The following is a 23620-nucleotide window of genomic DNA, read 5'->3' on the forward strand; positions in this document are numbered from 1 at the left end:
GGACCCATACTCATGATCTGATGCAGACGGAGGGCCAATAGGGAGTTTTCTCTTTACTCTCTATCTTTTATTGAGCTTATTTTGGTTAGTTAGCATTGAGGACAATGCTAGCTTTCATTTGATAGGGTAGCCCTATTTTGATGACATTGGGTTGTATATATGACACTACTTTTTTTTATGCTTTGATTTTCACTTTTGGTATGTACATAATGTTACTATTTTAGTTCACCTTTCGTACTTTTGCAACTCTGGTCTGTATATAAAGTTACTTTCTGATGTATATATTCATTCTCCCGTATGTATATTCGACTAAATCCCCTCTTGTACATATTCATTTTACTTTCCACATTTTCTTTCTTCTTTACTAGCTTCTTATTTTTAGTTTTTGCGTGCAATAAGCCTTTGGTTTTCTTAATGCCACGGTTCTTTCCAAAGGTGGAAGTTGTGTGAACTGGGTGGCTCTTCCCAATAATGGATGGCATGACAACCTTCTTAAGGGTTTGAGTCTGTTTTCTTTTTCTTTTTGTGTAAATAATAGAGAGTGAGTAGTGTTGCCTCAAGCAAAGCTTCACTTGGGCCTAACACATTTGCCTTTGATCCTATGGTCAAAAACAAATTATTGTGTATATGATGGTGAAAGTTGTGACCTTGAGACTCTTGTGTTGGCCGATAATCATCAAGTGGTTTATCGGGACCATTATGTTGCTCAAATCTTAGCTAAGGTCGTTGTGGGCCCCCGACACTGTCTCTTTAACAATCCTATAGCTTGTGTGGTGAGAATTTGAATTGCAAGTCCAAGTCCCATGCCATTAGTCTAGAACTTGCCCTGAATGTTTGTCTAGGCGAAATCCTAAGTGTAGTTTGACTTGAGAAGTGATTATAGACTCTCCTTGATCCAAATGATATCTTGAAAACACCCATAGCCTACCAATGATAATGTCCCTAGTCAACCCCTTTGAGCCATAGCCCTTTTTCCTTCAAAAACCATGATATAAGCCTTTACCCGTTTTGAAATGACCCTCTCTTGGCACCCAATCTTTCCTTAGCACATGGCAAAAGCATAAGTTTGGGGGGAGAGACGAGGAATGCAACAAAGTGGTAAAAAGGTACAAAATAAAGAAAAGGAAAGGCAATGAAAAAGAAAGAAAATCAAAAAGTCAAAAAGAATGAGCAATATAGAAAAAATGAAGGGATTGAATAAAAGTAAAGTGATGAAAGGCGTGGAAAGCCTAAAAAGGAGAAAAAGGTTTGAAATGAACAAGAAAGAGTGACAGTGTGTCACTCTAACCCCGAAAAAAATAGTGAATGACTCAAAAGAAAGTCAAGAGAATGTGTGCCAAAATAAAGTAAATGAAGAGCTTAAGGGAATATGGAACCTACTTGGACCAAATATTTGTAAATGAAGAGCTTAAGGGAATATGGAACCTACTTGGACCAAATATTTCCTACCCTAAACCAAAAGCCTTCACTATGACTCCACAAAAGCCCTATATGATCTTAAGTTGAATGAAGCTTACATTAGTGGTGACTCACATAAGGGGCAAGCTTATGGTACTTAGAGCCGGACTTGTGACCTTTCTTTGAGAGAGATTAGTGTGATTCCACGATCCTCGTTCTGAGTGCTACAATCTAAAAGTGAGGTTTGCTTAGGGAGAGTTGAGGATGTATGAGTTTGGGTTCCACAATGACCAAAGTAGTAGAAAGAGTTTCTTTGATGAGTCGAGTCAATCCTTGATGCTCATGTGTCGCACTAAAACCATGGTGTTTAAAAGGTTGAATGTTGTCTATGATTCATTTGATGTGAGGGAAAAATTGTTAGTCCCAATTGATGCTAGATGAGGTCATTTTAGATCAGCTGAATTTCTTGGAATTACTCTTTAGGAGGTTGGTCTTATTTTGTTTGCTTGAGGACAAGCAAAAGCTTAAGTTTGGGGGAGTTGATAACTAGGGATTCTAGTTCATTTTACACTCCTTTTTACTTGAGTTTTGAGTAAAAATGTATACAAAATAGTCCCAAAGGCTTACATGTCGTACTTGTTTGCATGGTTTGGTCAAAAAGGTGACAAATAGTCAAAACCAGCTCAAAAAGGAGTGAAACATGCACAAGTACCAAGGACAAGTCCAAGCACAGTTGAAACAGATCCACTGCGTCCGCACCCCATTTTGTGCGGTCCGCAGTAATGAGATTCAGAGAGGTGCAGTTTTTGATAACTCAAGCACTGCGGCCGCAAAGCACTTTGTGCAGACCGCAATAGCCTCACCGCGGCCGCAACTCATTTTGTGCGGTCCGCGGAGATGAGATTCAGAGAGTTATGGAAAATAGGGATTGAAGCCAGCGCGGACCGCAAGCCATTTTGTGCGGACCGCATTGAAGCCACCGCGGCCACGGTGCATTTTATGCGGCCCGCGGTGGCCAGATTCAGAGATTTCAGAGCCAAGCCAAAAAGCCTCAGTACGGTCCGCGATGCATTTTGTGCGGACAGCACTACCTTGTTAGGGGTATTTTTGTCCAGAAAATTCGGCCTAGTATAAATACTTTCTTTTCATATTTTTAGGTCATCTTTTGTAATCTGACTTTGGGCTGAGCGCATGAACGACTCTTTTATTCCTTTTTGAGTAATTTGTGGCTACCATTACGCTGAATCTTCATTATCTTAGTTTGTAATTAATTATTATGGTTATTTCTTCATCTAATTTCTTGTTTTCTTCCCTTATTATGAGTAGCTAGACCCATTAGCTAGGGTTGAGGCTCAACCCTAGTGTGGGTATTTGATGGGTCTTGAGTTTTAAGGCTTAAATGTTTATGGGTGTTTGATATTTGGACCAATTTATGTTTTCCATGTTGAATTAGTGGTTGCAAACACTAATTTATGCCTTTATGACTTGGGCTCTTCTTGAGAAAGAGAGCTTGAGTCTAGGAAAATTGGTCCAACAAGGAATTGGGGCGTATTCAAGAGATTGATAGCCCCAATTAAAGGGTTAAACCTAGAGATAGTAATACCTGACTTGAACCTCAATTGCTTGCTCAATTATAATACCCAATTGGTCTTGAGAAAGTCAATTCGGGCAAAACTACTCAAACTACCGAGAGGTATAGAGTGAGAAGTTTCGTGCATTGGTTATATCGTAATCCCCATCATAAAAATCTTGCCTTAGACTTGAGAATCCGTCAAATATCCACCTAGGAGAAAGTCACTTCCCTAGTGCCTCTTTAACCAATTAGATAACCTTTCAAGTATTTCACTCTAGCTTAATTTAGCATCTTGTTAGCATAATATTAGAAGTAATCAAAACACCAACTATGATTTGGAAGTGCAATTAAGAGCATTACACACTGCTAGTTTAGATAGGAAACCAATTCCCAAATCTAGCTCCCTGTGGATTCGATCCCGACCTATTCGGGTAAAAGCTGCATCGACCGCTATCGCCGCTCTATAGTGGTGTAGGGTTGGCACCGATCACCTACTCAGGGTGGAAGTTCAGCTCCTCAGGCTACTTTACAAACACAAGCACCTATACAGACTCAAACTTTCAAGAATAAGGAGGTATCCCTGCAAGAGTTCCTGAAATTAAAATCACCAAAATTCACAGGTTCTGATAATTCAGCAGATCCTCAAAGTTTCTTGGATGGGACACTCAAGGCATTACGTGCTCTAGGATGTTCTAGTGAGAGGGTCGTGGAGCTCGCAGCATACAAACTAGAGGATATGGCCAACACTTGGTATGAAATTGTATTGCTAGGAAGGCCAGCAGGAGCAGCACCACTGACATGGGACGAGTTCAGTAAGTTGTTCATGTATCATTTCCTTCCAGACAGCCTAAGGCAAAAATATGCTAGAGACTTGAGAGATTGGTTCAGACTCCAGATATGGATGTGTCAACATATAACACTAAGTTTTGTAATCTAGCTAGATATGCTCCTTACTTAGTGCCTACTCAGAAAGCTCGAGTTTAGAGGTTTGTTGATGGGTTGGTTGGTCGTCTATACACTGCAGTAGCCCCACAGATGAAGACTCTGTCCTACTTTGATGCAGCGATCTTGCTAGAAAGATTGAAAACAAGGGACGTGATGAGTATGCAGCTAGTGATTTACGTAAGAAGGCAAAGACGGAAGGATCTATGGCGGTTTTAGTGAAAATCGCAGAGCAGGAAATCAGGGACAACAGCACCAGGTTTCTCATACCGGGACACACTTGTCTTCACAGTCCACATACAGACCACATTACAAACAGGGTACTAGGGGACCATCATCATTTGGATATCGTAATTCTCGGCAGACATATGCCACTACTCCAGTGTGCCAGGCCTGTGGTAGATCACATTTGGGCCAGTGTCGTGTTCTGACTAGAGAGTGCTTTCGGTGTGGCCAGTTGGGACATCACTTGAGGGATTGCCCTCAGCCTCCGAGGAATTTCAGCCAAGCTTCTATCCAGTTAGCTGCACCTACTCAGACTACTCGCAATACTTCAGGTGCTGCAGGTACATGAAACAGAGGTCGAGGTGCTGGAGATCGTGCTACTGTGAATCAAGAACAAGGGAATGCTGGTAGAGGTCAAGCGAAAGTTTTTGCATTTACTAGACAGGATGCTCAGGCCTCGAATGTTGTGGTTACAAGTATTCTTTCTGTCTGTACATTTGATGCACTTGCATTGATTGATCTGGGATATACTCACTCCTATGTGTCCTCGTACTTTGATTTGAGGTTTGGTAGACAACCTGAGCTATTGAATGATCCTTTTCTAGTTGTTACTCCTGTTGGAGAGTCTCTATTAGCTGAAATCGTGTATCGTGCTTGTCAGATTCGGGTTGAGGGTAGAGATACTCTGGCTGAACTTATTGTACTTGATATGATTGAATTTGACATACTTATGGGAATGGATTGGTTATCTTCTTGCTATGCTATCTTCGATTGTCATACAAAGATAGCTAAGTTTGAGATACCAAACAAACCCAGTTTTATTCTAAAAGGGGGTCAGGTTCCAGAGATTTGCAAAGTTGTATCTTTTATGAAGGCTCAACGACTTCTGAAGAAAGGTTGCTTGGGCATCTTAGCTATTGTAAATGACATAAGAAAGGAAACAATTAGTATAGAAAATGTACCAGTAGTGAGAGAATTTTCTGATGTATTTCTTGAGGATTTAACATGATTGCCTCCAGTACGAGAAATAGATTTTGGTATTGATTTGCCACCTACCACACAACCCATATCGATACCCCCATATCGAATGGCACCAGTAGAGTTGAGAGAGCTAAAGCAACAATTGCAGGATTTGTTAGATAAGGGTTTTATCAGACCTAGTGTATCACCATGGGGTGCACTAGTATTGTTCGTAAAGAAGAAAGACGGATCTCTGAGGATGTCACTTACTATAGGAAGTTGAACAAGATAACAATACACAATAAATATCCTTTGCCTCGTATAGATAACATGTTTGATCAGTTAGAAGGAGCTGCCCACTTTTCAAAGATTGACCTCCGTTCTGGTTATCATCAGCTTATAATCAAATATGAAGATATTTTTAAGAGTGCTTTCAGAACTTGATACGGGCACTATGAGTTTCTTGTGATGCCTTTCGGACTGACTAATGCTCCAGTTGCATTCATGGATTTAATGAATAAGGTGCTCAAGTCGTTTCTGGATAGATTTGTAATAGTATTTATTGATGATATCCTGATATATTCTCGTAGCCAAGGTGAACACGAGAATCATTTGAGGATTGTGTTGCGGACATTGCAAGAACATCGGCTTTATGCTAAGTTCTTAAAGTGTGAATTTTGGCTGGACTCAGTATCATTTCTGGGGCATGTTGTATCCAAAGATGGAATTATGGTAGATCCTAAGAAGATAGAAGTTGTGCAGAAATGGCCCAGACCTGCTTCTCCTACAGAGATTCGTAGCTTTTCATGCTTGGCAGGCTATTACAGGCGTTTTGTGCAGGATTTCTCCAGAATAGCAGCGCCATTGACCAAGCTAACACAGAAAAATGTAAAGTGTCAGTGGACAAAGGAATTAATGTGAGTAGAGCTTTCAAAAACTCAAAACATGTTTGACAACTGCACCAATATTGGCCTTACCATCAGGTTTCGGAGGATTTACGGTGTTCTATGACGCCTCGAGGGTGGGATTAGGATGTGTTCTCATGCAAAATGATCGCGTTAAGCTTATGCTTCGAGACAGTTGAAAAAGCACGAGCAAAACTATCCTACACATGATTTGGAGATGGTTGCTGTGGTATTTGCTTTAAAAATTTGGAGGCATTACCTATATGGTGAAACTTGTGAGATTTATACTGACCATAAGAGTATGAAGTACATTTTTTAGCAGAGGGATATAAATCTTCGGCAGCGTAGGTGGATGGAACTACTCAAGGAATATGATTGTTCTATTTTGTATCATCCTGGAAAAGCCAATATGGTGGCTGACGCATTGAGCAGAAAATCTATGAGAAGTTTGGCACATATAGTTCCTGCAAGGAGAGCTTTGGTTGAAGATATGCATAGACTAGAGGATACATACGTCATATTTAGTGTCGGAAATTCAAAGGCATTGTTGGCTTGTGTTCGGGCTCAGTCTTCATTAGTCGAGCGCATTAAGGCCACCCAATATAAAGATGAGCGATTATGCAAATACAGAGATGAGGCATTAGCTGGTAAAAGCAAGGATATGATTATTGAAAGTAATGGTGTTCTTTGAATGGGTAACATGCTATGTGTAGTAGACGTAGATGGGTTGAGACATGCTATTCTTGAAGAAGACCACAACTCTAGATACACTATACATCCTGAATCCACAAAAATGTATCATGACCTAAAGCAATTTTATTGGTGGGAAGGTATGAAGAAAGATGTTGTTAACTTTGTTTCTAGTTATTTGACTTGTCAACAGGTCAAGGCTGAGCATCAACGACCAGCAAGACTAATACAACAAATTGAGATTCCGGAGTGGAAATGGGAAAGAATTACTATGGATTTTTTTAGCGGCTACCACGAACCCTTAGAGGTTATGACTCTGTATGGGTGATTGTAGATCGATTGACAAAATCAGCACACTTTTTGCCAGTGAAGACTACATATGGTGGAGTGAGGTATGCATAGATATTTATGAATGAAATTGTCTGACTTCATGGAGTTCCAGTACCATCATCTCTGATAGAGGATCACAATTTACTTCACGATTTTGGAAATCTTTCAAAGAAGCATTAGGTACACAAGTAGATCTTAGTACTGCATTTCATCCACAGACAGACGGGCAGTCAGAACATATTATAAAGATCTTGGAGAATATGTTGAGGGACTGTATTCTTGAGTTTGGAGGTAGTTGGACGCTTATCTACCCTTAGCTGAATTTGCTTACAATAATAGCTTCCAATCCAGTATTCAGATGGCACCGTACGAAGCAATATATGGTAGAAGATGTCGTTCTCCAATCGGATGGTTTTGAAGCTGGTGAGACTAACTTATTGGGACATGACTTAGTACAAAAAGATATGGACAAGGTCCAGTTGACCAGACAGAGATTGCTTACAGCACAAAGCAGACAAAAATCTTATGCGGATAAGAGAAGAAGAGACTTAGTGTTCGCAATTGGAGACAAAGTGTTCCTACGAGTCTCTCCTATGAAAGGTGTGATGCGGTTTGGGAAAAGAGTCAAGTTGAGCCCGAGGTTTATAGGACCGTATGAGATACTAGACCGAGTGGGAGCTGTGGCTTATCGTTTGGCACTTCCTCCTGAGTTGTTTTTTATTCATCCAGTGTTTCACGTCTCAATGCTAAGAAAATGTATATCAAACTTATCTCAGGTGCTTGAAGCACCTACTATATCGCTTGATGAGAAGTTGTCTTACGAGGAGGAGCCGATGGCTATTGTTGATAGGCAAGTAAGAAAAATACGTTCAAAAGAAATTATGTTCGTAAAAGTTCTATGGAGAAATCATACAGTTGAAGAAGTTACATGGGAAGTGGAAGAGGCTATGCTAGTCAAGTATCCTCACTTATTTCAGTCCACAGGTATGCACTCGATTTAAATTCAGGAACCGAATTTAATAAGGTGGGAAGAATGTAATATCCCTTATTAAATAATTAGTTAAGGAATTTGCAAAAAAAAATAATATATATATATATATATATAGCAATCAAATACTATAAGACAAAAAAATAATAATAAAATAAAGAGTGAATGCAATTAGTGGGCCTCAGCCCATCTGGTCGAGTACGAAGCCATAAAAGGGGTTTTAAAACAAGAAAATCCCTTAGCTAAAAAGTATCAAAAAGTAAAACAAAAGAAGACAAAAGCTAAAGTGCCGAGAAAACCTGGGATGGGAATTTGATTAAGGGGGGAGGGGGAAGTCTAAAACCTTATCTGTTTCTTAAGGAATCAAATTAGGGGTTGGAAAGATGGGCTTTAACAGTAAGCCTTGACTGGGAAAAAGGAAAAAGAGAAGAAGAAGAAAGCTTTGGTCCGAGGCTTTAAGAAGATGTTGCAGTTGGAACTGAAAGTAGCAATTCTCCTTCGGCTCAAGAGGTTAACCTTCTTCTTATCGTCTGTTGAATTATTTTACTATATCTATGCGATTTCAAGAAGTACAAAAGAATTCAATATCAATTTGTTTTTAAAAAAAATATACGGACAGTAAGGCTATAAAGGTTTGGTTTAAGCACTGATAGGTCTAATTTTAGAGGAATAAATTATACTAAATAATTTGAAATTGATAGATAATGGAATAGTTTTATGAGTAAATATAGATCCACAAATTAAGACTCAACATGAACCCCGATTGTTTGGCATTTTAAATTAGTTATGAATTAGTTTAAACTAGAATTTGACACGAGGTTGATATGATGTGATTATATATCGAGTGAAGGAAGTAGTACGGATTGCTCGAGGTGAAGTGTTTGGTATTTCGATACGAGTACTGTGAGTGGTAATCTTACCGCAATTTGTGTTTTCATAACTTGCATGATTTACACATGATTTTTTATATGAATATGTTACCGATTATTTTGAGTTGCATGCGAGGACAAGTCTTTTACTCGATATAATACCGAAATAGTTATTTGAGATGATTACCGTTGTTTTAAATATTCTTGATGTCACTAGATATGTTTTACCGGTACTTGAAATTTACTGTTATCGAAATGAAATTACATGATTTGATAAGAACCGAAATGCCCTATAGTATTTTAAAATATTTTCCTATGAGTATATATGGATTACAGAGACAAGTATAAATGGGAGTAGAATTTGAAGGATCCCGTAGCTAACGGCGGGTTCGTCAGACCTGGTGCACCTTGTAATTACCGATTTACCGTTACAGCCCTCGCTAGTGGGAAGGTAGAACTAGCATATTGTTACTGATTTTCCTCGAGTAGGGAATATGTTATATTTTACTTCTTGCGAAGAAGCCCACAGTTATACCGATTACATGATCCGTTCATTGAAACCTCCTAAATATGAATATTGATATTATACAGTGTCTACCGAGCTTATTACAGAGTTGTCAATTGAATCATATTACATGCAAAATATGATGAGACTGAAAGTTATTTATTATTTCTGAAAGGGCATTCTTATGATAATTTCAGTTTAATATGCTAGCATGTTTTCTGACTTGTCCCCCAATTAAAAACGGTTGTGATTAAGTATTATTACTCGCTGAGCTAGCGACTCACTCCCCGCTATTTTTTTCAGAGACAGCAGTTGACGCAGGCGAGGATTTCGTTAATTAGAGCGCACAGGTTGAGAGCTCTTGGTGAGCCTCGCACTTGTTCGGGTGGGCGAAGAGTTTTATTTATTTGCTATAGTCTTTTCTTTTGAACTCTTAGAGTTTCTCCATCGTTATCTTACTAGTATCGTGAGTATTCATTTGTTGATATGGACTAGTTACTAGTATTAAACTTTCTTTTCGTATTTTTAGAGATGGTTTTGGTTTTATTATGTTAAGGAGGTTGGTAATATTGGTGGAAACCCATTTGTGGTTAGTTGATGAAGATTGTGACTGATTTAGGTGAATATTTGTTGGTTGTTACTTGTTTGTAAGACAGGAAATTTTTTGGATAGTCCAAAAACAGGAAAAATTCTGTCCGTTTTTTTTTTGTAAAACACCGATAAGGCTTACTTGGGAGCACTTGCTCCTAAGCGCTGGTCACGATCCTAAATTGGGTCGTGACATGTTGTGACGCGTTATTGAATTATGTGAGTTCGTATATGTAGATTTTGACTTATTGGCATTATTGGAACATTTGGGGTAAGGTTGGAAGCAATTTGAGGTACATTGAAACTTACTACCGTTGGAGCTTTTCTCCAAAATCATATCGAAACACGATTAAATAGAAATTTCCAAATGTGAGTCCTAGCTTGTGGGGACGAGCGAGTTGGGATTGTACCACTTCTTGCATCATAAAAACTTTAAGTGTTATGAATAATTTTTTTCTTGAAATATTTATTTTAATTTTAAACCTAAATGATGGAGGAATAGCACTTGTAATATTATTTGAAATGAAAATACATGAGTTTTGAAATACCTTATATTTAACAATTCTCAAATGGTTGATTTGGCTATGAACATCATCGTTGATAAATGTAATGATTTTGGGAGTTACTTAAGTTCACCGAGATTGATCTTGGATACTTTTGCTCATTAGGTCATGAAACTACGTGCCGGTGTAGGCATAAAACCTACCTGACGGTTCGGAACTACGGCAGAGTACTTCCCATGAGGGGGTACTATTGTGCTACTTTATTAGCATGGCTGAGTCGATTCGTGCAGCACAACGATGAGACAACCTGAACAAGTAGGGGATATGATACTTGCCGCTAGGTACACAACCTAGTTGACTTTCTTCTGTGTCGGTGATGGTATAGTGCTCCCGGTAAACGAAAAATCTAACATGATTTTGTAAAGATTAATGCTAAAGGAAGATTTTGAAATATGTTTTCCCTTATTATTTTATTTTATTTTCTAAATTATTAATTGATATAATTGCTTCTTTCTTATATCAATTGTTATTGCATATCTTATATTTTCTTAAGTCTTGTCCTATTTTTTTTGGGGAACGGTTCATGATTCGTACTAGGCATGTTGAGCTTAGGCCTTTTGGCCACATTTCTATTTTTGTTTTTAGGGACTAGAACTGAGCAGTTTGGGCCATGTGGATAGGACGGCTCTACATTTTATGTTGACACTTTTTGGTGAGACTCCATACTTGTACTCGTGGAGGACTTCATCGCATTGATATTCTTTTGAGCCACCAGGTTATGCCTTGGTTGACACGAGAAGGACCTATGTGTAACCTTGAGGGGTCAACGGCCCCTAAACTTCAGCATAAATCGTATATGCGTGTGTGAATACCTTAAAAATGATTAATTTAAATCACTTGGCACCCTGAACACAAAGTCTTTGGGGGCAAAGGTTGAACAGAATAGTGGTGCCCTCGTCGTGTTAAAATCATGGGTCTGCCTCAGCCGGTGACATGCGTCCAGCACACACGTCATGGACTGCGCTCTAGCACTTCACTGTGATACAACAACATAAAGATTTCCTCTATATAGTCCCCGGAAAAATCGAATCCTCTACAGAGTAAACAATGTCTACAGAATACAATCACCCTAAGCCAACATGATGGAAGACAAAGGCAGTTTAGTCACTCAACTGGTACAAGGCAATATTACATGGAAAACCCATTATGACCTAGTGCTCCTGGAGTTCACTTGTCTGACTGAATAAATTTTGCTTGATCTGTTTTTGAGTCAGAATTGTTTTCGTCGTGAAACGTCTAACCCAGAGACAAGTCTAAAGTTCTTTCATTTAAGTCTTGTCGTTGTGGAGGTTTTCTCTGCGGAGCCTGAAATACAAAAACACAATTCAGACACTCATGCACATTATCTCGTGTGTTCATCGTTAGACTCATGAAATCTGTATTGCGTTTGGAGCCAGAAAACAGGAGTGTATAACCAAATGAAAGTTCAAACACAAGAAAAACGAGTGAGGGGAGAGAAATCATGACCTATTTTCTCAAAAACACTTCCTGAGAAGCTAAGAAAGGCATCAAACAGAAAAAGAGGAGAAAAGGTTAAAAATCTAAAATCTGGCAGATCGGGAAGCACTATAAAAAACAATGATCAAATAGAACAAAAAAAATAGAACCAAATGAATGAAATATTAGCTGTATGAAGTCATAGCGTGAATTCAATTTCTTTAAAAAATGATAGAACCTACAACTGTCATTTACCTTCCAATTCTCATTTGAAAAAGCTCCAAGCCATTCGTACAGCAAATGAAAATGCAAACAACCAAATAACTATACCAATTTTTTTTTTAAATCTTTTTTCCTTTGGCTCTCTTTTCCCACAATTTTCATACAGCAGTCACAAAGATATTAAAGTACCTGAATCTCTTCCATGGGCATGTCGTTGATGTCAGGTTTTTCATCATAACCATCTGCCTGAGATGTTGGCTCTTCACTATTTGTGTCACTCTCAATTGGTTTAATATCATCTTCAGCTTGTTCTGATGCGTCATTCTTTTGTTCTTCAAGCAAGTTAATCTATCTCGACCAATTTTAAGAAATGAAAAAGTATACTCACACAGCACAAACCAATCTGATTATCTTTGTTGACATACAAGAAGCAATCTGATTGAAGGAAAGAAATATAAGAAATAGCATAACACACAATTAGAGAAGATCAGATTTGGCATTGCCTCTTTGTATCCACGAGACACACTGAGAATGTCCATAATTATGAAACAAAGTTATTGAATGCAAATTGTCTTGCCCCTTTTAATGGCACAAGTGCCCAAACATCTCAGCATGTCTGTGAAGGTTTTCAAGAAGTTACTGAAAGGACCTTGCCTAGGCAGTAGGTGGCAACCTAGCAAATCGCATAATATGGACTTCAACTATCTAAAAAGATATCCTTTAATTGACTGGCTCTCCAGGGCTCAAAAATCCAACCGGAAAACATAAGGATGATTAACGATATAAGTAGAGAATTGAAAACAAAGGTATCAAACTTACCCCCCCCCCCCACCCCAAAAAAAAAACTGCCCCCCCCCCCTAACGTTTCAAAAATTTATGCCAACTTATGTCATTGACATTTTTCTCTGTTTCCAGATCTTGCTACAGAGGCAGAGGTAGGGGAAGGAAAGGGGGTTCGATTGAATCCCTCTCGTCAAAAATTATAGCGCACAAATAGGGTGAAAATTATTCTTTTTACATATATAAACTGTTGAATGCCCTTAATAATAAGGGAATATTGTAGTGTAGTGGTAAATGGTGTTCAAAGTTGCTTTAGGTCATAAATTCAAAAACCAACTATGACATTCTAGTACTTTTTTTTTAAATCACTGGCTCTGCCGCTATCTTGCTAATCTCCTCATTACACACCAAATAAATCAGCACACGAGAATAACATAAGGAAGTCTAAGAGTACTTCTTCCTTGTCAAAAAAAAAAAAGAGTCTAAGAGTACTTCTATTTAATAAGTATGAGGTCTTAAGAGTACTCAGCCTTCTGTCATGTTTGGATCTGCACGATGGAAAAGGAGGAACAAATAGGTGTAAAAGAACGAACGATTCGGTCATACGTAGACGAGTCAAGCTAAATTAGGTGAAAAGGGAGAATTATACTTCTCAAGGGGATAAAACAGAATCTTTTTGGTGGGATGGAGAGGGAAAATGGTTGTCTATAAAAACTAGCACTTCATTACCGATAAAGATGGTACTACAACTTCAAAGCATATAAAAGTCAATCAGAGATTCAGGCCACCACCAATTCTTATATTAACAACTTGCACCATAGAAGAGTAGTTATATGGTTCTTGTGCCACAGTTTGTTCCCCAACCGACTAAAGATCCATAAAGAACTCTGAATTTCCCACATTTCAGGACATAATAGCTAAACACTCGCTTCATCTTTAATCAAAAACTATACATATCAGTCCTGCGGTTAGACATATCCCTTAACCTCACTTCCCAAAAATTCAACTGGAGTTTCATCTTCTTCCCAAATATCTAACCAATAGTAAGGCAGATTAAGCATTTTAAGTCGCTGACTGTAGTGTACCACTATACCTAACTACTCTCTCATGACAATGGGTGTGAACTTATCAGGTCGAGGTGAAACCAATGTGTGCACGTGCAAGACAACTCCAAATGCCAAACATCCACTCCCTCACCTTCCTATTAGGTGGCACTAGCAAGATCTAGCTAAGGCTGTCCACTCCAGAGAACTATGGTCTCATGAACTGAATTTCTTTGCCTTTTATGTACAAAGCGTAACACTATATCCTCCTTAGCTTACAAGTTCTTCCAAACCCCCACTACATATAAAAAAAAAGTTTAGGACAGACCAGCATGCGCATCTCAGACTATTCCATCAGGTAACAGCTACCTCCCACCAACATACCAACACACGTACCAAGTAACTCCGCCCACCAAGGAAACCCATATACACAGACACGCAACATACTTAAACCCAGAACCCTAACCATCATCCACCAGCTAATCCACTTCTTGGAAAAATCTGATCTTTTCCCGATAGAAGAGCATAAGAAAGAGTACAGCCCACTAAAATAAAATAGAACAGAAAAATAATAGCTCGTTGAAATTGCTCAACATTGTTTAGTGTGCTTATATTTAGTACTATATACAATAGACAGTAGATAAAGTTCATCTCCGATAACGCACACAAAATTTTGTAGGTTAAAAGAAGTAATTAGTCAGATTAGTACCGGAATGTACTTGAATTTGCGCTTAGGTGGCTCCTCCGCTATGAAGCCGTCATCTTTAGCAGAACTGTTAGTAGCGCCGTGACTGTTTTGGCTTGAAGTAATGGGTGTCCATTTGAAAAGCAAGAGATGAGAGCCGTTACTGCCGTTAACGCCGCCGTTAGCAGTTGGACGGTTGCTGTTGCCGGAGCTAGGCGGCGTTCCGTGGATCCATTTCTTCTTCCACCTCCTAACCGGCCCAGTAAATACAGTTGTCGTCGGCGCATACCTGTTAGATGACCGGCCTAGTCTGGCCCCTACTCCGTCCATTTACGACGGCGGACCGGTCTTGACTCCGCGGCTAATTATTCTTCTCCGATTGTTATGCCTTTTTTTTTTTAAAGAAGTTTTTCTTATTCCACTATCCAATAAAAGAGTTTAATAGCTCGGTAAGTGAGTCACACCTGTCTAGCACAAGGAAAATTTAGGAGAAAAATAAAGGGGTATTATTAATTTTAGCCCGCGTCAGAAATTATTTATATTTAATAGTTAAAAAAATATATAAAACTTGTATAATTATTGTATATAAAATATAAAATGTATATATACACAAAAAAATATAAAAAATTTATGCATTTTTTCACTATTATTTATACAGCGGCTATACAGTATCATTTTTTCAAAAATAAACATCGACCATATGTTAATGGAAAAACGAATTTAAGCTCTCGTTATTGACATAGAATTTTTTTTATTTTTTTCAAAAAATATTAAAAATATTATATGTTCATAAAATATACTTAATCAGTTTTTGAAAAAAAATTGAAGAAAATTTTCAAGTACCAAAAAATTGGTTTGTGCTGGTTTTTTGGTAAATTTCTTTTGCACCTCACAAATTTTCAATTATTTTTCAAGTAAAATGAAAACAGAACTTTAATATTCAAATTTTTTTTAAATAACTTTAAAAACTCTTTTTTACAATTCAATCAAATTTATGTCCAAACGCTTACTAAGATTTAAACTTCAAAGTGTGCAAGATGTTTTCATCTTTCAAGAATGTTTATAAGAGTGAATCCTTTTTTCTTGTATTCCTGTTTATGATTCTTAATTCAGTAATTTTTGGACTTTTAATTAATTTATATAATTATTTATATTTCGTGCCAAAAATATTATATTTGATGATAAGGGTTGCGTTCACCCCTGTCGTAATATGAAAAGAAAATACCTATCCAATGTGGTGGATCATGGATGCATCAAACAATGTTAACTAATTGTGATTAGGTGAACATAAAAATATTTAAATATTTAAGTATTATTAAAGCCTATTTAAATAAACATATTATATACTTATTGATTTGATGCAGGTCTTGGACACGAATAAATTCTTTTGTACAAAAGATAAGTATACTTTTTATCCAGAACATAAATCTTAACCACTAAACAAAAAGTTCGATTGTGATGTTGCATGATGTTCTTTCATCCGGATGAAAATTACATATTCCTAGCTTTATTATAAACATTATTCTGTGTTAGTGCTAACTATCTCCTCCGTTTCATTTTATTTGTTGTATTCCACTTGGTACAAATTTTAATTAAAAAAATAAGACTTTTAAATTTTGTGATCTTAAGTGAGCTGTGATATTGTATAGCTATAAAAATTTTAAAGTCCTTGGTTATAAATCTGTCATCTACTATTCTACTTGTGTTGCTATAAAATGCTTCTTATTAAAAAAATATAGGAATATATCAGTTTTTTTTTAAACAAACAAATAAAAAACTACTGCCAAACAAAGTAAAACGCAGAAAGTACTTTCTATGAATTTTGCAAATGCCTCTATTTAGGGAACAAATTTTCGTAGAATGGCGATATCTATAACTCGAGAGTCGAGCATAATATAAAGAAAATTTCTAGTCTTTTTCCCCCACCACTTATATGGCATAAAACCAATCCTTTTTATATAGATAAAATTTTGAATTCTACTATTAATTTTGGAGAGTTATTAATTCAAATCCCTTGTGCCCATTTTTGAATTTATTCGAATTCCTTTGTCATTTGAGGTAGCTTTCACGTATTTACTTATTTATTTTTCTGATTTTGGAGATTATCTTGTGATTTTTACCTCTGTTTTAAAAGGCAGAATTGGGACTTGCCTGGAGCTCGCCATGGGACGGAGCACTCGTAAAACGCCCCTGGGCTTATGTGTGGGGCTTAGTTCTGTGAGACTTACGCCTCGGGCGCCGGGGCTTACGCCCCGGACACGCCCAACGCCCAACGTACTGGGCTCGCCTAATAGAACTTTATGTAATTGTGTGCGACTAACCTTGTAAGTCCTCAAATTTTCTTAATAAATCGTTGACTATTCAAAATTACTTTTTTCTTAATCATAAATCATTAAGTTGAGAATACTTTATGTCATAACTAAAATAAAAATTATTGCATGTTATCCACTAAAACTGCTATAATAGTAAATTTTAAATAAATCTTTTATTTAAAAGTATTTATTTATTAACTTTTGTTATGACTTTATTATATAATAGTCCATAATTTTTTTATAATTATTTTTGTAAATATTATTTTTTTCACGTTTACGAAATACAATACTTATTAATAGTTCAGTATTAACTAGTAACTATTTACAAATAATTAGTTATCATGGTATGGTGAATTATGTGTCAATTTATNTATTTACAAATAATTAGGTATCATGGTATAGTATGATGAATTATGTTTCACTTACTAACTTGTTGAAACTTAAAAATAAATGATGCTAGAGAATCATATTTAAATTGTGAATTATATTTTTATATAAATTCTCTTTCAAATAGAAAGCATATTAAATAAAAGAAGTATTTTTTAAAAAATATCAAATTATAATATCGAAATTCTTTCAAGATTCATTACTCCATAAGAGACATATAAGATTTCGCATCGAATACATAACTTTTGATGTTTGAGTTGTAACAACGTTGCACCTAATTTGCATATTATGATATATGTTATACTTTTCACATTACTCATAGTTGAATTATAATTTATAAATATTTTAAATAAATTATTTATTATAATTTTGTGATTTTAATGTAATTTGTATAATTATTTTTTATTTTATACTATCTTAAAATTCTTGAAATTAGTAATATTTAAAGATCCGTGGGACTTATGCCCCATGTCTCAGTGCTTACGCCTCGCCTCGTCAGAGGTAAAATGCCTCGCCTCACGCCCTCGCCTTTTAAAACATTGATTTTTACCAGCTTCCCTCCCGCGATGTCATTAGGAGTGGAGGTGGTTGTACCTCTAAGGGGTAGTTTGGTTGGAAAGATGTTATCCCGTAATTAGTTATTCCGGGATAACTAATCTCGAGATTAGTTATTCCACCTTTCCGTGGGATAAAAAAAATACTACAATCCCGGAATATTTAATCTCGGGATTAATTATATTGCAATTTTCTCCCGACCAGACATGGGATAAACTCTTCTTAAATTTCGTCCCGAGACTAATTATTCCTTGTCCCTGATACCTAACGAGCCCTAAAGGTTTTATGACTTAGAAGTCGTTTGGTAAGATGCATTAGACAAAGTAATGCATGCATTAGCTTTTGGTATTCTAATCTTCTTTTTTTTTTTGTATTCTTTTTCAACCTATGTATTATTAATGTTAGTTAAACAACTTATTTGGTATTATCCTATGTATAATACATAGCAAACTCTGTCATTACCAATACCAAGGCTATTATGCATATATTAGCATGGTTAAAGACAAAATTGTCCTTTTAAGCCCCTTAAAACTAAAGAATATGGATGGCACTTTTGTAAGCAACTAATTTTCTTAAAAATTATGCAATGCAGACAATGTCATTACCAAGGTTATTAATGCATGTATTAGCATGGTTAAAGACAAAATTATCCTTTAAGCCCCTTAAAGCTAAAGAATATGGAGGGCACTTTTGTAAGCAACTAATTTTCTTAAATATTATGCAATGCAAACAAGGCTATTAATGCATGTATTAGCATGGTTAAAGATAAAAGACCGAATACATATACAGACCCTTAAACTTGGATTCAATTTTCATTTGGACACCTAAACTAAAACTAGTTCCTATTAGACACTTCAACTCCAACAGAAGTGTGTCTATTAAACCAGGGGCGGACCCAAGTGGTGAGAAGTGGGTTCAACTAAACCCGCTTCGTCAAAAAATAATACTGTGTATATGTATAAATTATGGCTAAAGCAAGGTAAATTTTGTATAGAAATTATTTTTGAACCCGCTTATGTTAGTTATGGACTTCTCCGACTGAACCCGCTTGCACAAAATTCTGGATCCGCCACTGTATTAAACACATATTTTACATTTCCAAACAAAGTGAAGTGCGTGAATTTCAAATGCATCTGATGTGGTAGGCCAACCAATTAGTAAATGACACGTGTCAAATCAACAAAAAAGAAAAGGCTAGCGGATAAAATTCATTCTCCCCTCACCATCTCCATTCGTCTTCTTCTTCTTCTTTTCTATTTTGTTTTTCTTTTCAATGTTTCTTTCTTCCTCTTTTGTTCTGGTTTTTGTTTTATTGTTATTCTTTCTTATTAGGTGGCTAAATCATATCTGAAAAAAGTCATCGCAGACCCATTTTGCTTACTCTTGCAGATCTTGTTTCTAAATCATATTCGACTTGCTTGATAAATACTGGTATTAAGAAATTGTTCGAGACAAGAAAACTTATGTGAAGAATTTCTTTTTTTTCGGCGGGGGGGGGGGTAGGGGGATATGGTAAACCTCAATTCCAGACCCCCATACCTCATCGAGACCCTAAAAATGGTTAGTGAGTAATACTCGGGCATGACAGTGGTGAAGGGTCTATAGTTGTTTAAAAGGAGTAAATGACTAGATTATTTATGCTATAATCTTGATTCTGTTGGAGAAATGAGAATCGAGTTTGGAAGGTCAGCCATGGAACTTGCTGTTGGTCAAGAAATTTTCCGGCAAGGTGGATGCGACTTAAAATAAAACCAGTGGAAACAAAATAACGGAAGAAGAGAAAGAGAAAAGACAATTAATTAACCATTTTTTAGATATGTACGCGCTCAAAGAGAGTGTAGAACACATATTCTGACATGTCAGCAAAATGTGCCTAATTGGTACACTTCTTTAGGAGTTTATGTGTTCACTAGGTACTAGGATGAGTTTAAGTGTTTAAATGAAAAAATGGGACAACTTTAGGGGTCTGCCTATGTATTTGGCCAAGATAAAATCGTCCTCTAAGCCCCTTAATAGTTGTTTGGATTGTTGTTACCTATTGTATCGTACTGTTACTTTAAATACGATGTTTGTTTTGATTGTTACTTAAATTTTATTGTATCTTAAACCCGTCGTTACATAATGACAAAATGTGCCACTTTATGTAACAACCGCTTTGGTGCAGTCACGTCGTTACTGTCACACCTCCTTTTTACACACCTACCCCGAAGGATAATGTATAAGGGTGTTTTTTCATTTAAAGTGACATTATTCGAAATGGGATTATTTATTTATTTAGATTCGCCACTTGGGATAGGATTGGCTTTTGGTTTCCCAAGTCACCGGTTTAACTTGAATCCCAAATCGAGGAAAATTTCGACTTCCCAATCGGAGTTTGCAAACCAGAAATTCTGAATAAGGAATTCTGTTGACCCGAGGGAAGGTGTTAGGCACCCCCGGATCCCGTGGTTCTAGTACGGTCGCTTAAATTATTATAAATGGCTAAAATCCAATTTTTGCATATGCTCCAACCTATAGTGCAATTTTAAGATTATTTACCGCTTTAGTTAAATTTTAAGAAATTGAACGTCGTTTAAAAACATGTTTTCGGACAACATGAAATGCACCCGGATCCTCGACACATTCTTATTCAACGTTTTGGGATTTGGATTTGGGTTGCATGAAATGCACACCCGTATTTAGGAAGGTAAAATTATTAAAAGCGCGCCTAAAGCGACTAACGTGTTATTACTTTGCGGGGGGGCCATGAAATTCGCTAAACGGCACGCCCCGGATTCTAAGTATTTTAATTTAGCATTTAATGAGGGACCCGCAAATTATGCATTTTGTTTGGCGAGGCTCATCTCATTTTATTATTTTAAGGCCAACCTAAAGCAAACTAAGATTTTCTATTTTTTCTTTTGTCTCTAAAAGGGCCTAATTTATTTGCATTTATAAATTCGGGCCTAGAATTCAAGTCCGAATTCAAACAAAAGGGTGGACCCTCTTAATTTGAACCCGCTACCTAACTCGGAAACCTAAATTTATATTGCAAATTAGTCCCCCATATTNACAAACGTCCTACGTAGGGATCCGGCATGAGGTTTTGTTCTTCTAGGTTTAAACCCTAGGTTTATTGGTCTAGACCTGGCTTACCCGAGCGGACAACTCGAGCCGAGGGGGAGGAAGCGTACCGGAGATACAGAAGCTCCGCCGGCTTAGCAACTTATCCAAACCTCGTTTTAAATTGGGAAAGACTCTAAACAGAAGAGAAGCTACACGAAGTGCACCCTTCTCCATGATGTAGAAGACTCAGAAAGAGGAAGGGATTCGCGACAGTTTATATATACAGTTCAACAAATATCAAAGCGGTAAAACATTTAGCACATATAGCATGGAACATGTAGAAAAATCAAATAAAGCCAAATATAACAATTATACTAAGCTCGAATTCTTGAACCCTGAACCGAAATTCTGGGTTCGTGTCCCCAGCAGAGTCGCCAGAGCTGTCACACCTCCTTTTTACACACCTACCCCGAAGGATAATGTATAAGGGAGTTTTTCCATTTAAAGTGACATTATTCGAAATGGGATTATTTATTTATTTAGAGTCGCCGCTTGGGATAGGATTAGCTTTTGGTGTCCCAAGTCACCGGTTTAACTTGAATCCCAAATCGAGGAAAATTTAGACTTCCCAATTGGAGTCTGCGAACTAGAAATTCTGAATAAGGAATTTTGTTGACCCGAGGGAAGGTGTTAGGCACCCCCGGATCCCGTGGTTCTAGCACGGTCGCTTAAATTATTATAAATGGCTAAAATCTAATTTTTGCATATGCTCCAACCTATAGTGCAATTTTAAGATTATTTACCGCTTTAGTTAAATTTTAAGAAATTGAACGTCGTTTAAAAACGTATTTTCGGATCACGTCACATGAAATGCACCCGGATCCTCGACACATTCTTATTCAACGTTTTGGCATTTGGATTTGGGTTGCATGAAATGCACACCCGTATTTAGGAAGGTAAAATTATTAAAAGCGCGCCTAAAGCGACTAACGTGTTATTACTTTGGGGGAGGGGGGGCATGAAATTCGCTAAACGGCACGCCCCGGATTCTAAGTATTTTAATTAAGCATTTAATGAGGGCCCCGCAAATTATGCATTTTGTTTGGCGAGGCTCATCTCATTTTATTATTTTAAGGCCAACCTAAAGCAAACTAAGATTTTCTATTTTTTCTTTTGTCTCTAAAAGGGCCTATTTTATTTGCATTTATAAATTCGGGCCTCGAATTCAAGTCCGAATTCAAACAAAAGGGTGGACCCTCTTAATTTGAACCCGCTACCTAACTCGAAAACCTAAATTTATATTGCAAATTAATCCCCCATATTCCTAATATGATTTTAAAGGAATTTGGCTTCTAGCGTTTTTGGGCCTTGAAAGTTGGGCCCAAGAAGTAGGTACATGTTGCTGTGTTTTATTTAGAGCTTCCCCAGCTTTGGGCTTCTGATATTGCCCTTGGGCCCAGGCCCAAAATTATACTGCCTAGGCCTTGAAATGATTGAATTAAAAGGACAATGGGCCTGGCTGTTTTCGCTGGCCTGCGTTGAGCCCAGTCTTTACAGTCCAGCTGACATGAGCCGAAGCTCAATTAATATTATCAATGAAACGAAGAGAGAAGACCTGATCATCTATTTTACTCAGAATATGATATCGGTTAATGGTGATTCACCTATAAATTCATTCACATTTGTTAACACTTAAACAGGGATTAAACATGAGTAGAGTAACAAAAGGACCTAAAATGAACTGATGATGACTAACAATTTAAACTGACAAACAGGTTACATATCAATCATAATCTAATCTTAAAAAACAATTGTGACATTTCAACATGACTAACCTTTCAACAATTTAACACCTAGCAATACTTACAAATTGATTCCGAAGAGATTGAGGCATTTTAAGACAATTACACATTAACTGCAGCAGTTCTAATAGGCCAGCGTGCCTCAATACTAATGGCTGCTTTTGACTCTCAACTTTAAAGTAAAATCTGACGACATGGACAACAGCCCCAAACTAACTCAACCTAACATTACTAAACACAAAACTCAGATGATTCGCAATGAAATCGAATTGGTTTAACAGTCCTATGATCAACAGTCCCAAAAGCTTTCCAGTTTAATCACCAAACAAGTCCAAACAGTCCTAATTAAGACAAATAGTCCTATTTAACATTAATACACATCTATTCAGATGAAACTACAGCAACATATTAAAATAATAATGAACACAAAAACAGATTCGTATCGTAGAAATGCTGCATCACATTGATTTCACGATTGTCATGTACAATGAGTGAGACTTCATATCATTAGGGACAATAAGTGTACCTGGAATTGGGCAAAGTAAAGGAAGGAGTTAGCAGCAGCAATAGACCAACAGTAGTCAATTTCTAACTCAAAACAGGCCACAGCAAACCCAGAACGACCCCCAGAGGGAAAAACACCAATGAGAATAGCCAAAATCAGCTTGATACAACCCAAATACACATCAACGAACACCCAGGAATGTCCAGAACACTTCAGCAACTAGATATTGAGTTAGACGAAGTGAATCAACTACTGAAAATCAAAAGTAACCGAAGGTTTCTAAAGGAACAGTATTTTTGGGATTTTTTTGA

The 23620-nt window shown here is 37.0% G+C and overlaps 1 protein-coding gene and 1 long non-coding RNA gene across 2 annotated transcripts; one reads left to right on the forward strand and one right to left on the reverse strand.

Annotated features, from left to right (window-relative positions):
- Window positions 8258-10081, forward strand: LOC109242921. Its single transcript, XR_002070463.1, has 2 exons — window positions 8258-8521; window positions 9689-10081. It is a non-coding gene; the product is annotated as an uncharacterized LOC109242921 (long non-coding RNA).
- On the reverse strand, window positions 11516-15168 carry LOC109242915. The gene is made up of 3 exons (XM_019409792.1): window positions 14728-15168; window positions 12385-12543; window positions 11516-11841 (listed from the first exon to the last, which is right to left on the reverse strand). The coding sequence occupies exons 1-3, from the start codon at window positions 15031-15033 to the stop codon at window positions 11773-11775; spliced, it is 534 nt and encodes a 177-aa protein (XP_019265337.1). The 5' UTR covers window positions 15034-15168; the 3' UTR covers window positions 11516-11772.

This window comes from Nicotiana attenuata, chromosome 2 (genome assembly GCF_001879085.1).
Source record: "Nicotiana attenuata strain UT chromosome 2, NIATTr2, whole genome shotgun sequence".
Lineage (NCBI taxonomy): Eukaryota > Viridiplantae > Streptophyta > Magnoliopsida > Solanales > Solanaceae > Nicotiana > Nicotiana attenuata.

Excerpts from the sequence above, each read along its gene's own strand:
- LOC109242915 (XM_019409792.1), bottom strand. The coding sequence starts at position 15,033 with ATGGACGGAGTAGGGGCCAGACTAGGCCGGTCATCTAACAGGTATGCG. Across the intron at positions 12,544-14,727 it reads GCAAATTCAAGTACATTCCG|ATTAACTTGCTTGAAGAACA; the intron begins GTACTAATCTGA and ends TGGTCGAGATAG. Across the intron at positions 11,842-12,384 it reads TGCCCATGGAAGAGATTCAG|GCTCCGCAGAGAAAACCTCC; the intron begins GTACTTTAATAT and ends TTTGTATTTCAG.